At 42.2% G+C, this 12,921-nt stretch overlaps 1 protein-coding gene across 4 annotated transcripts in view; it reads right to left on the reverse strand.

The window, feature by feature from the left end:
* Positions 1-12,921, reverse strand: part of Mcm9 (minichromosome maintenance 9 homologous recombination repair factor) — a 91,103-nt gene that overhangs the window by 74,757 nt on the left and 3,425 nt on the right. For 3 of the 4 annotated variants that reach the window (XM_021204973.2, XM_029542134.1, XM_021204974.2), the window contains exons 2-5: positions 11,785-12,103; positions 8,030-8,346; positions 5,285-5,366; positions 672-872 (exon numbers count right to left, since the gene is read on the reverse strand). In XM_021204973.2, coding sequence (XP_021060632.1) covers positions 672-872; positions 5,285-5,366; positions 8,030-8,346; positions 11,785-12,088 — 904 coding nt within the window. In that variant the 5' untranslated portion in view covers positions 12,089-12,103. Of the gene's footprint in view, positions 1-671; positions 873-2,249; positions 2,362-5,284; positions 5,367-8,029; positions 8,347-11,784; positions 12,104-12,921 lie in introns of those variants that run through there. The other variant, XM_029542133.1, reaches the window with a different exon arrangement.

The following is a 12,921-nucleotide window of genomic DNA, read 5'->3' on the forward strand; positions in this document are numbered from 1 at the left end:
TGAAACCTCCAAAGAAGAATGAAAACAGAATTTAATTCATGTTTTATATGTGTGGGTTTTTTTTTTCAATAAAAAAATAATAATTTCTAAACTCAAGGCTGTGGTGTGTTATGTAATACATCGAAAGCTCACAATGTTATGCTATAACGACAAATGTGTTCTGTCCATCGTCTCTCCATCAGTCTTTCCCTATTTTAAATCCTCTGCTAACACGGTCTTTATTTGGAAGTATGCTAGAAAACTATGTTCTTAATGCATAAAAGCCCGAGGACTGACCTGTGTTTAGTCCCCAGCACCCCCATGAAAAACTAGGCATGGTCACACATGCTTGTCATCCCAGTGCAGGGGAGATGAGACAAGTGTCCACTAGGCCTCACTGACCAGTGAGTCTAGCCTTCTGTCCAAGGCAGACAACTTGTTTCTGTGACTTGGGAGTAGGGGTAAGAAAATACGTGATGGCTCTTGAAGAATAACATAAGATTGACCTCTGGCTTTCAAAGGCACACACACACAAGAAATAACAAAATCTCAATGCCGGAAACAGACTTGAAGATATTGACTAAATGATACCCATCAACAAAGCCACACATCACCAAAGTAAGTCATATCCCATTTAACTACTGAGTTGAATGTAGTCCATTCTGATGAGACTTTAGCCCTTCATCACCAACCTGCAAAGGGGTCACTCTTATAGTATTCCCAGAAGTCTTCAAATTCTTTTCGAGTGTCCTCATCCATGACCATCCCTGAGGACTGCTCATTATTCACTTGGACATAGTTGGCTTTCAAGACAATCTCCACTTCACAGCGTACATCCCGCTGAAAGGGTTTCCACCGTTGCATTACAACCCCATAGATGGTGAGGTCATCTCCTAAGGAAAGCACCCAGGTGAGTCTAGCAGGAATATCATGCACAGTAAGATGGCACTGAAGCACTTGGCAAAAGACCAGAAATTAGAAATAAGCTGTCCATACACTTTCTGATTCCAAGTACATCTATCTGTTCATTCCAAAAGCGATGACCAATTTTAGGTTAAAACACACCCCAGATTCTCAGCCCCTAAAACAAATTGTTTCTGAATACATAAAGTCAATGTCAGCATTTAACAACAACAACAAAAAATCTTCTACATAATAAGCACATGATTAATACCCTTTACTGGGAATAGTGCACTAGATTATTTATCATTGTTATGTTGGGTGACATGTTCATTCTCTCAGAAACTAATCAACCAGAAACTGAAACCACATTAGCTTGGAATCAGGAAAGTAGACAGCCTAGTGCTGTCTGCATGTACTTTAGTTTCTTATGTGTTCTTTTTTACTTTTTAAGTACTTTACTCAGTCTGCTTTTCTCAATGAAGGAATGACTGGTAGATCAGTAGATAGTGACTCTACTTCAAAGCGTAAAATACTGGTCTCCGGTCCCAGGCCAAGGGACTGAAGTGCAGATGTGGCATCTAGGTTCTAGCACCCTCAGCCCTACCTGACATATCCTGCCCTCAACTCTGAACTTGCCAGCCCAGAAGCTGGACTGCTTTCCCCCAGAGGCTTTCTATAATCCAGACATTCTGGCCTTGCCTCGTCTCTCTCTGTGCATGCACCCTTTCTCTACCCCACTTCCCCCAATGGCGACTCCCCAGGCCTCAATCCTTGGGGAGAGTGAATTTGCCTGAGAGCAGCTTCCCAATAATCTTGCCTTTAATATAATCTGGCTTGAATTGGCTCATTCACCATTGGAGAAATAACTTGTCAGATGGTGCTGAACCCGAGAGGAGTTGAGTCCCCAGCCCAATGGCCTAGGTCTTTCCTTGCCACGTGGAGTCCTTTTCTCTTCCCCCATCTTTCTGCCAGATACATCATTTCTTCTGACTCTGTGAGAGAGTCCATTAGGATCCAGGACCCTCTGCTCTCTCTGCTGATTTGTGGCTGTGCCAGTGTTAGCCCCACCCAATCAAAGAACAGGTCTTTGTTTGGGGGGGGTAACCTTTGATACAGAGATGTCTTATTACACACCCCACCCCATAAACCATTAGATCACAGACTATCAATTGGGATGCCAATTCCATAGTGTTGGCATCTCCAGCAAATGCTGGGAAAATGGGTGCCACAGGATCGAAAACAAAAGTTTATTCAAATTGGTCTGAATGCCCTGTGTCCACTTCTTTGGAAACACCCCCTTTCCACTGAGCACAGGGATCCAGGTACAGTGAAGCCCCACCCTCTCTTCTCTCACTGCCCACTCTTACCTCCCTCCTGTCCTTGTGTGGCCCTGGCCCCGGCATCAGCTGCCAACTCCATGTGATTGCAACAGTGATGGTGAACGACCAGCCTGCTCATGTTAAATTGCTCAACTCTGCCTGTGAGGGGTTGCCATCTTGACTTTGGAATATGACTTCATCACCATCTTGCTTAAGGGCAGCAACATGTGACATGATCAGACCAGGGAAGCAGGTCTCCAAACAAATGATACTTTTGAATTGAAATAAATATATATATTTAAGATTTATTTAATGTATGTGAGTACACTGTCACTCCCTTCAGACCCAGCAGAAAAGGGCATTGCATCTCATTACAGATGGTTGTGAGCCACCATATGGTTGCTGGGAATTGAACTCAGGACCCTAGAAGAGCAGTCAGTATTCTTAACTGCTGAGCCATCTCTCCAGCCCATATTTTTATTTTTTACTTTTGTACTGTCTTGGCAAATAGTTTACAAGATTGTTCTATGTTTTCACTCTTTGAAAGATGGTTTATTTTAATATTACTTTAAAATTTACAACATTAAAAAGGTTAAAGATCACTGCCTTAAAAATATGTTTGCCTTGTTCTTATCTACCAGTAAGAACCAACTTGTTCCTTGGTTATTCCTTCCTGCCTGAGGAAAACCTATTCCTGGGAGGCAGATGACCATGCTTCTATGTTATGTTCTTGTAAGAGACCCTAGGTAGCTTCTAGGCACATTTACTAACCCCTGATGCCTGTGATCATACCATATACAATACAGCATGTCGCTTAACAAGTATTTAAGAATTTGTGACATCCAGTATTTTAGGAATATAAAAAAGGGGACCAAAAACATAACAAAAATTTCATAAATGTAATCCCCCCAAATTTCAGTCATCTTAAATGCAGAATGTTGAGTATATCTCAAAGCCAATCTTTATATTTATATTTTATATAAGAAATAACATCTTGCAGCAGGTAATTCTTCATGCCCAAGACTGCCATATGCCTTTCATTCTCTAATCTCTATGGGTAATGTGTAATCTCCAGAGCTTTTGATTTCCTGGAGAAGGGTTTGTTAGATACTAACCACATAAAAATGGTGGAGTTACTGTATGTATATACTATCAGGCACATTTCTAGCTAAATGCAACTTCATGCCAAATGCAGACAAACACAATAACTGTGTTTTACATATGTGTTTCCAAGAATTTTCATACACCTTTCAAGGTCAATCTAGAATAATGGCATTTTACTGTATTCCCTCTTAAAAGTTTTAGATAAAAATAACTGGAATAAGTTTCAATACATACTTATTTGAAACACCCCCTTATTACCTTCACTCTAATGGATTATACTGAAGTTCTTTCAATATTCATTAAATGAGGACCATAACGTTCAATATAATAGAAATCAATTTCTATAAACAGTGATTATATAGAAAACAGAGTATGGAAGAATGGCCAAGAATAACAATTTCATTAGGATTGGGTGTAAATCTTATTGCCACCATTCTTGGGCAAATTATCTGACTCAGTCATGATACTACAATGAAAATTAGATCATATGTATGTATATATGTGTATGTATGTATGTATGTATGTATATATACATATATATGTATGTACACATATAAATTAATGGAATCTCAACTTAGTAAGTATTACCTATTATTATACTAAAATTACCTTGCATTTGTAGAACATTTAAAAACACTTAAATACAAGCTGGGCAGTGGTGGCACACACCTTCAATTCCAGCACTTGGGAGGCAGAGGCAGGTGGATTTCTGAGTTCAAAGCCAGCCTGGTCTACGGAGTGAGTTCCAGGACAGCCAGGGCTATACAGAGAAACCCTGTCTCGAAAAACCAAAAAGAAGAAAAAAAAAACCCAAAAAACAAATACATAAATGGTTTCGTATGTGCAAGTACTTTTGAATGGCAGATTTATGTGATCATTGTAACTGTGAAGTTCACAGAAACAGAACATTCACTTAAAGGTTTTGTATTTTCTTACAGTTAATATGCACACTATTCACGAAGCTACAGTTCTTTCACTTAAACAGTGCACTCTCTGTATATCCCTTTCCCTTCCCCAGCATCTGGAGTCCTGCAGACATCCCCAGTCAGGTCCATCTGTTTGATCTTAGCAAAATTGTTAGCACAGCAATCCACTTCACTGCTCTGAGGAGTGTGAATTCCTCAAGGGCAAGGATTACATGCTTTCATCTTTTGATTTCTTAGGTTTACAGCTATGGGTAATGGTGCAAATATCTGTTAGCATACAGTTTTTACCTGTCCTTTATATGAAAGAAATATGGCTTAAGTTTTCAGTGTAGATATAATTCAAGTTCTATGCACTACAATACTGTTCTCTACTGAGAATATTGTTTTTCAAAACCTGTGACACTCGCTCGTGGTGTCATCAGCACACAATGGAGATAAACAATGACTCCTTTTGCTTAGGTATCAGTAAGATTTTTAGTCACTCATGACAGTCACATCCTGAGTCCTTTGACTGCCCAATCCATCAGAACCCTTTTAAGATGACACTGTTAAGCATGGTGCCCTGACTGAAGAGAGGGCTGGGTCAGAACTCAGTGACCTGGGTCTATGTTCTAGTCCTGCTGCTTAGGTCTTTACATGGAGTTAGGTAAGTCTAGTTCCTTGTCAGAAGGGACCGTGTGAGCAGCAGAAGTGTGAGCAGCGGAAGGCCGCTAAGCTCCAGCTCAGTTCTTCCTCCTTCCTCCCTCTCTAAGCCTAACTCTTTACAAGGTGACCACTCTAAGCCTAACTCTTTACAAGGTGACCACTTAATGCCCTCTGTCCCTTGTCAGTAACTTTGTGAGACATAAAAACAAATAATGACTGTTCAGACCCTCCTACACAAACTACCAAAGTTTAATCTTGCTGGCTACATACAGTAGCACCCATCTATAGCCCCATCTACTGGGGTGGAGGTAGATGGTGGGAGGGGGAGGAGTTGAGGACCACACAGACCCAAAACTAACCAGAGCAACACAGAACTGCCATCTCAAAAACTAAAAGGTAATTGCTTACCAGATTTGCAACTGTCAACTAGGTCATCTTCCAGAATAACCTTCATAGATCGTGGGATACTTCCAACAGACAGCCTTTGCACCTAGCATGCGAAAGATAAGAAAATGAGTGTGCTTCTGCTTCCATTCCCAAACATGGGGCACTTGACACTGCTTCCATTTCTCATACTATAATGTAGTTTGATTATTATAAGACTTAAGGAATTTTCATTAAAAATTATGACTAGTATCAATTTCAGAATTCACTAACACTAGCTGGGTGTGTTGGTATGCTCCTTTACCCCAGCACAGGGAAGGCAGAGGCCAGTGGATCTCTGTGAGCTCAAGGCAAGTCTGGTCTACATAGTTTCAGGAGAGCTGGGCTATGTAGTGAGACGCTGGGGAGAGAGAGAGAGAGAGAGAGAGAGAGAGAGACAGAGACAGAGACAGAGACAGAGACAGAGGATTCAGTAACACTAGGCACTAGAGAGATGTCTCAGCAGTTATAAGCTCTTCCCGTACTTCCAGGTGACCAGTTTCACACCATCTATTACTCCAGCTCCATATGACCTGCCACCCTCTGACCTCTGTGGGCATCCACACACAGAGATTCTTACACATGCACATACACAAAAATAAAACTAAAAACCAAGAATTCACTAAGGTAGAATAAAACTGTAACACCAAATATGGGGAATATTTCCGACTATAATCTACATTGTAGATGGTTAAAAATCAATACATATTCTAACAACTTATTTCTTTCATAATCTCTAGTCTGAAGACCTGGAAAACCAGCCAGTCCCTGGGATTACTCCTTAGTAACAGATCGCTGGCTTTATTCCACATAGACATGACCTTAGAAATGACTGGTTCCGGGCTGGAGAGATGGCTCAGCGGTTGAGAGCACTGACTGCTCTTCCGAAGGTCCTGAGTTCAAATCCTAGCAACCACATGGTGGCTTACAGCCATCCATAATAATGATGCCCTCTTCTGAGGTGTCTGAAGACAGTTACAGTGTACTTACATATAGTAAATAAATAAATCTTAAAAAAAAAAAAAAAAAAAGAAAAAGAAAAGAAATGACTGGTTCCCAAGTTCCCGTGAAGCTGGGTGTGGTCATAAGACTAAGTCCTGGCCAATGACAGGTACGCAAACATGTAATGGCAGGCTGAGAAGACTTGATTACATGGTAGGTTCATCTGACTATCATCCTTCCTTCCTCAGCCTTCTGACTAGAATACAGGTGTCATGAAACAGAAGCCACCATCCTAAACCATGCATCACCACAGGAATAGAAGGCAACTGTCAGGAATGGTGAAAAAAGCCTGTCACAGTGGCACATTTCTACAATCTCCATCTCAGCACTTGGGAGGCTGTGGCAGGATTACCGTGAGTTTGAGGTCAGCCTGGAATGCGTGCTGTGGCAGGGTATAAAGTGAAAGAAAAACACTTGATCTTTGCTATCATTTATCCAAGAGTGGGCCTGCCGTATTCTGAAGCATTCGGATGTCTACTCCTGAGCAATGCCTGCCCTCCCTGTTGACTGAACAGCACAGCAGACATGGAACCGTAAGAGGAACGAAGCATGCCTGTCTTACTCTTTTACAGGAATCTCACAGGAGAGGAAGCTGTTCTGCTGGCCGGGGTTGTCTCAGAACCGCACACGAAGCTACAGATAGTATAAGTCTATGCCCATGTTATTTTCAACATTCTTCGTGGGAGACACTGCTTTCAACGCACTACTTCCAGTGAGTGGTCTTAGTCTCGCTGCCACATCTTACACACACTGTTCTGAGTCAGAGGCATGAATTGTCATGATGGAGAGGTAGGGGACAGGCATATCAGAGTCCAAAGCACAGTGAGACTGAACATACAGTGTATCAGCAGAATGAGCCCAGAAGGGTCACAGGATGGGAAAAGTTAGAACTGTAAGGGCCAGCTTCAAATAGCATTTCTCAGAAGGTATTCCCACACATGGGTAGTGCCAGGCCTAGATGCTGAAGTGAGACCTATTTAAATAAAACAATAGAGGGATAAGAAAGGTGAAGTGTAAGAACTCCACACTGAGGAGCCTACATGCTGCCCTTGAGCTGCCTATCTCCTTAGTTATGTGATTTAAGGAAAGGAAATTAAATTCTTTATTTGTTAAAAACCAAACTCCCAATCTCTGTGTTTGCCAATGTTTGGCAACCAGTTAAACTGACTGAATTTTTATCATACTCCTAAGTGCAGCTAGTTTAGAATGCTTACTATAAACTTTTTATTCACTTATTTATTTTAACTTTACGTTATGGGTGTTTTATCTGTGCATCATGCACATGCAGTGCCAGCAGAGTCCAGAGGAGGGTGCTGGACCCTCTGGAAGTGGAGTTGCAGACAGCACTTTGTAGGTGCTGGGAACCAAACGGAGGTCCTCTGCAAGAGTGGCAGCAAGCGCTGTAATCCTCAGAGCCATCTCTCTCCTCCAATATCTACTTTTAATTTTAATACAACTCAGAGGTTCTAAAATCTCATCATCTAAATCTCCAGAACAGTGACTGCATGGTTTCTAAAGCCTACACTCCAGTACATTCGACAGCTCTGACTTGGATCTCCCATGGTTTCTAAAGCCTTCGCTCCAGTACATTCCACAGCTCTGACTTGGATCTCCCACAAAGGACAAGGCTCTTCATTTCCATTTTATATTCTCCGATGCCCGCCATCTGACTGGAGTAGAAAACATGTCCAAATCTGTTATTTTTTTCTCACTGACTTGATCATTTACCTGCTCCTGAATTTTGATTTCCTGGTAATCCCGACATCTGGCCGGAGATGAAGACAAGTCTGAGAGGCAAGTGAATTTTGAGGAGTCACAGCTGTCTAAGCTTGGACATGACGATGGCCGACTGAAGGTGTAATACTGCTCGAAGTCGGCCTTCACCACGAACACATGCTTGCATTTGTTACACATGTAATCCCGCTCGAACTCCAGGACCTTCACCAGACTCGTTCGGATCACTGTCCCAGTGACAGATAAGAAGTGTCCCACATCCTTGGTTTTAGGAATGTGTTCCCTGACCAGTTCTGGACAAACAGGCAAACCTAATGAAAAGATGGCATCAACTTACACTTTTGATAGCTGACTCCACAGAATGTTATTTCGTTCCCAGAAAATACTGTAGTAATATTTTAGGGGAGAAATGTTTGTCTTAATGTTTACTTTGCTGTATGTGTGGGGATAGATTCACATATGTAGAGACCAGATACTCTTGTACAGTACCTCTCTAAATTATTTATCCACAGTGTATTGTGTGACCAAGTCTCTCCCTCCATGGGACTGGCTGCCCAGCAAGCCTCAGGGACTCTCTCCTGTTTGCCTCCAGAGTGCTCGCTACCACACCCAGCGCTATACCTGGATGCTAAGGATCCAGACACAGGACTTTATGGCTGGACAGGAAGCACATGACCATGTTTGTGTTTTACTTTAAAAAAAAAAAAAAAAAAAGAATCAGATCATCAACCCAATTAAGAAAACAAGTACAGATCTCAGACAACAGAAAGTGGTGGAATCTTTTGAAAGCACATCTCTAGAAACTACCAACGGGGCTAAGAAAGATGGGCTCTCATGAAGACAGTCTCAGGGGCACAGACAAAATTCTGCCACCTGACACGCAAAAGATCAACTTATTTAGTCATCACTCAGTGAACCGAAAGAGTAACAAGGAGCAGGATGACCAACAGGCCCATTTGCCTCAGATTTGGAATTTAAATATGACTGTTTGCAAGCTTTGGTTTGTATGGAACTTTATCCACACTATCTTTTTATCCTTTCAAAAACAAGTGGTTTTCAATACTTAAAAAGAGGCAACTAAAAGGTTTGAATATGCCAAAGAAAAAAATATGCAAAAACCACGAGCCCAGCTAAGCCACACCACTGGGGTGCAAAGTTTCCAGTCCTGCTAGTCAAGGTTATCATTTTATCAGTAGTGTTTGCTCTCCTGGCTGATGCTGAAGAGTCATTCTAAAATTTAGTGGCTGAAAAATTGAGTAAGTATTGTTTGTCAGCCTGTTGGCTAAGATCAAGTATAAAACTGGTTGGCAATCTTTTGGATCTGCTGAGCTGTTAAGAAATAGCTATAGCAAGTATCACAGTGGCTTCAGTTTCTTAGGTCAGCACTCTTGGTCTGTTGATACAGCTACTCTGAAAGCCTAGCAACAGCACCAATAATCACAAGGTATCTTAGTGCTACATTCTTTCCAGTAGTGACAAGCGCCAACAGGCCCCAAAAACCTGGGCACTGTCCCGAGGCAAAAAGTTCAAGGAAACTCAGTCTCCTAGAATGGTAGCATTTTGTATTACGAATGCTCCAATGTCCTTGCTTTAGTGGGAAAACAGATCCATGTGCTTTCCCTTAATACCTAGCAGTGTTAGATCCTAGGCAGTCAGTCCTTGAGCTGACCCTGAGTCTAGGCAGCTAGTCACTGCCCTACATAGGAATTTACNACTCTCTAGGAAGAAGGAAGTTTGTGATCTAAAGAGGAACCAGGGTAGATACTTAGAACCATAGGTAGCAGAGTTACACCCATACACAAGTATTTACAATGGCCTAGGAGGAAGGTGGACTATAGGAACTATGGCAAGAGCATGTAGCCCTTGCCCCCAGCTACTGACTTTGAGCTGACTTTAGGTGGAGCTGTTTTGATTCCCAGCTGTTNACATTGAATGTTATCCCAGTTGGTTCCTGCCAGCCCTTCCAGGTTTGCATTCCTCTGTTCTGTGTAACTTCCCTATTTTCTTCTGTATAAATAGTCTGATGCTCAATTTGACAATTCGAATTCAGATACCACACTCTCTTGTATCCGTGTCTGTTTGTTACCCCACATTCCCCGAATCCTCGCTCACCTGCAACCAGAGACCCGTTCCCCGCAGATCAGGGACCCCAGAAAAGTCCGTCTGCGGCATCTTAAGATTACTGACAGGAAAAGTCAAATCAAATCAGGTTGGGTGTATGTCTATAATTCTAGCAATCTAAGGAAGCTGAGGCCATAGGGTTTCAAGTATGTGTGTGTGTGTGTGTGTGTGTGTGTGTGTGTATACATACACACATACATACATACATACATACATGGTTTTGTTATTTTTTTGTGGTGGTAGGGTTGAGGGGTGGTTGAGACACAGTCTCATTATATAGCTCTGCTATTCAGGAACTCAGTATAATCTTAAACTCAGAAACCTACCTGCCTGGCCTCTAAGTGCTCAGATTAAAAGTGTGTGTCATATAACACCTGGCTTAATACCCAGGTTTCTTGACAGCTGGTGGTGGCAGCACATGCCTTTAATTCAAGCACTTAGAAAACAGAAGCAGGTAGATCTCTGAGTCCTTAAGCCACCCTGGTCTACAGAGTGAGTTCTAGGACAGCTAGTCCTAGACACAGAAAAACCCTAACTTGAGATCCCCTACCAAAATAAAACAACAAAACCCCCAAACAAGCAAATAAACCAACCCCCCCAAAAACAAACAAACAAAAAGATTTCTTTCTCTTTCATATTATGTTGCTGGAATTTTATAATAAAAAGACAAAGGCAACACAACAATAAGCAAAACTGACAGCTGGGTAGTGGTGGCGCACGCCTTTGATCCCAGCACTCGGGAGGCAGCGGCAGCGAATTTCTGAGTTCAAGGCCAGCCTGGTCTACTGAGTGAATTCCAGGACAGTCAGGGCTACACAGAAAAACCCTGTCTCAGAAAAACAAACAAACAAACAAAAACAAAAAACAAAAAACCAAAAGCAAAACTGACAATTTGCAACAAAATCTTCATAGTATCTAAAAAGCTGGGGTATAAGGCATGGAGGCCTGGCCTCTCACACATACACACCCACATGCTGAAACACACACACCTCCGTGCACACACACGTGCACACACCACCAAGAATTCAACAAGCATGTACCAAGTTCCTGACAGCTGAGCAGCACGCCCCTCACTGTGATCTTGTAAAAGAGTTCTGAAGGCCACAGGGGCAGGGTCTTCTCTAAGTCATACATTATCAATATTTTACTGATAGTAGTCACACAAAGATGTTGAAGATTACAATTTTATGTTGTAATACACTGATGTCTTCATATTCCCTCCCTCCCTGAGGTTGGCATGGCAAGTATCCTATGCCCAGAAGACAATTATTATTCTTTGCCATATAGAAGATATGTACTTTAAACATCAATTATTTTTTAAAAATTCCTTTTAGATTTATTGTGTGTGTGTGTGTGTGTGTGTGTGTGTGTGTGTATGTATGTGCGCACGCACGCGCACACACATGCACAGACACTTGTGATAGTGTGCATGTGGAGGTGAGAGGACAACTGGTAGGCTCAGTTCTTTATAAAAGAACAAACTCAGTCTACCAACCTTGGCAGAAAACACATTACCTGCTGAGGCACAGAATGACAATTATTTCTTAGTGCTCTGAGTCCCATATGTGTTTCAGTTTATCTAAGTCCTCCCAGAATATTACACGCCAAAACAGACTCCTATGACTTACCTGATATCCTGGCATGAAGATTCTGCTTCATAGATAAGCCCTCGGGCTCAGGAAGGGACTGCAGAATTGCCAAGGCTGACCTGCGAAGTGCACTGTCAAAGACTGTTAGTACTTCATTGGGGAACACGGTGAAATAGTCTCCGATTTCCATGTTGGTCTCGAAAAGGGTCATAGCATTAACCACAACTGGGTAGTGAGCATCTTCATCTCTCTCTTTCAAGATCAGAAGAATATCGTTCTTATGGTACTCTGAAACGTAGGACTCAAACACCTGCCCCACCAGTATGACCTGCTCACTGTTCATCTTGAATGGAGGTTACTAAAAAGAAAGAAAGGACGGTATCATACCTTTGCTATTCAAGCTTTGCTCACAACTTACCAAAAAGATCCTTTGCTTACAACCATCCCAGCTTTGGGTCACACAGTACTCATAAAATATCTGAATTCAATCTTACCTAGAGATGAATTATCTATTGTAGTTATGTAAAATGTGCTTAAAAAAAAATCAGTGAAGTTGCTAGGCCAATGAGATGCATGCCTGTAATTCCAGCACTCAGGAGGCAGAGGCAGGTGGAGCTCGGCGAGTTCTAGGCCATCCTGTTTCTACAAACACAGTTCTAGGACAGCCAGGGCTATGCAGAGAAACCCTGTCTTGAAAAATCAAAATCAGTGAAGTTGAGGCCACAGGGGAGGCTCAGTGTTGGCAGCACAAGCCTAAGGACCCAAGCCTGGATGCCTGGGACATTCTTAACCAGCCGGACAGTAGCACACACCACATATGCAATTCCAGTGTTACTACTGTGAGATGGGTGGTAGAGATGGGACTAGTACCCAGTAGCTGAAGCTGCCAACTATCCTAGACTATACAGTGCAGCTGCAGAAACAAGAGAGCTCACGTCTCAAAGTGGCAGGCAAAACCAATGCCCTAAAGTCTCTTCTGACCGCCGCACAGATGTTATGGTATACATGCACCCATACTCTCACAGATGTTATGGTATACATGCACCCATACTCTCACAGATGTTATGGTATACATGCACCCATACTCTCACAGATGTTATGGAATACATGCACCCATACTCTCACAGATGTTATGGTATACATGCACCCATACTCTCACAGATGTTATGGTATACA

The sequence above is a fragment of the Mus pahari genome, chromosome 9 (assembly GCF_900095145.1).
Source record: "Mus pahari chromosome 9, PAHARI_EIJ_v1.1, whole genome shotgun sequence".
Lineage (NCBI taxonomy): Eukaryota > Metazoa > Chordata > Mammalia > Rodentia > Muridae > Mus > Mus pahari.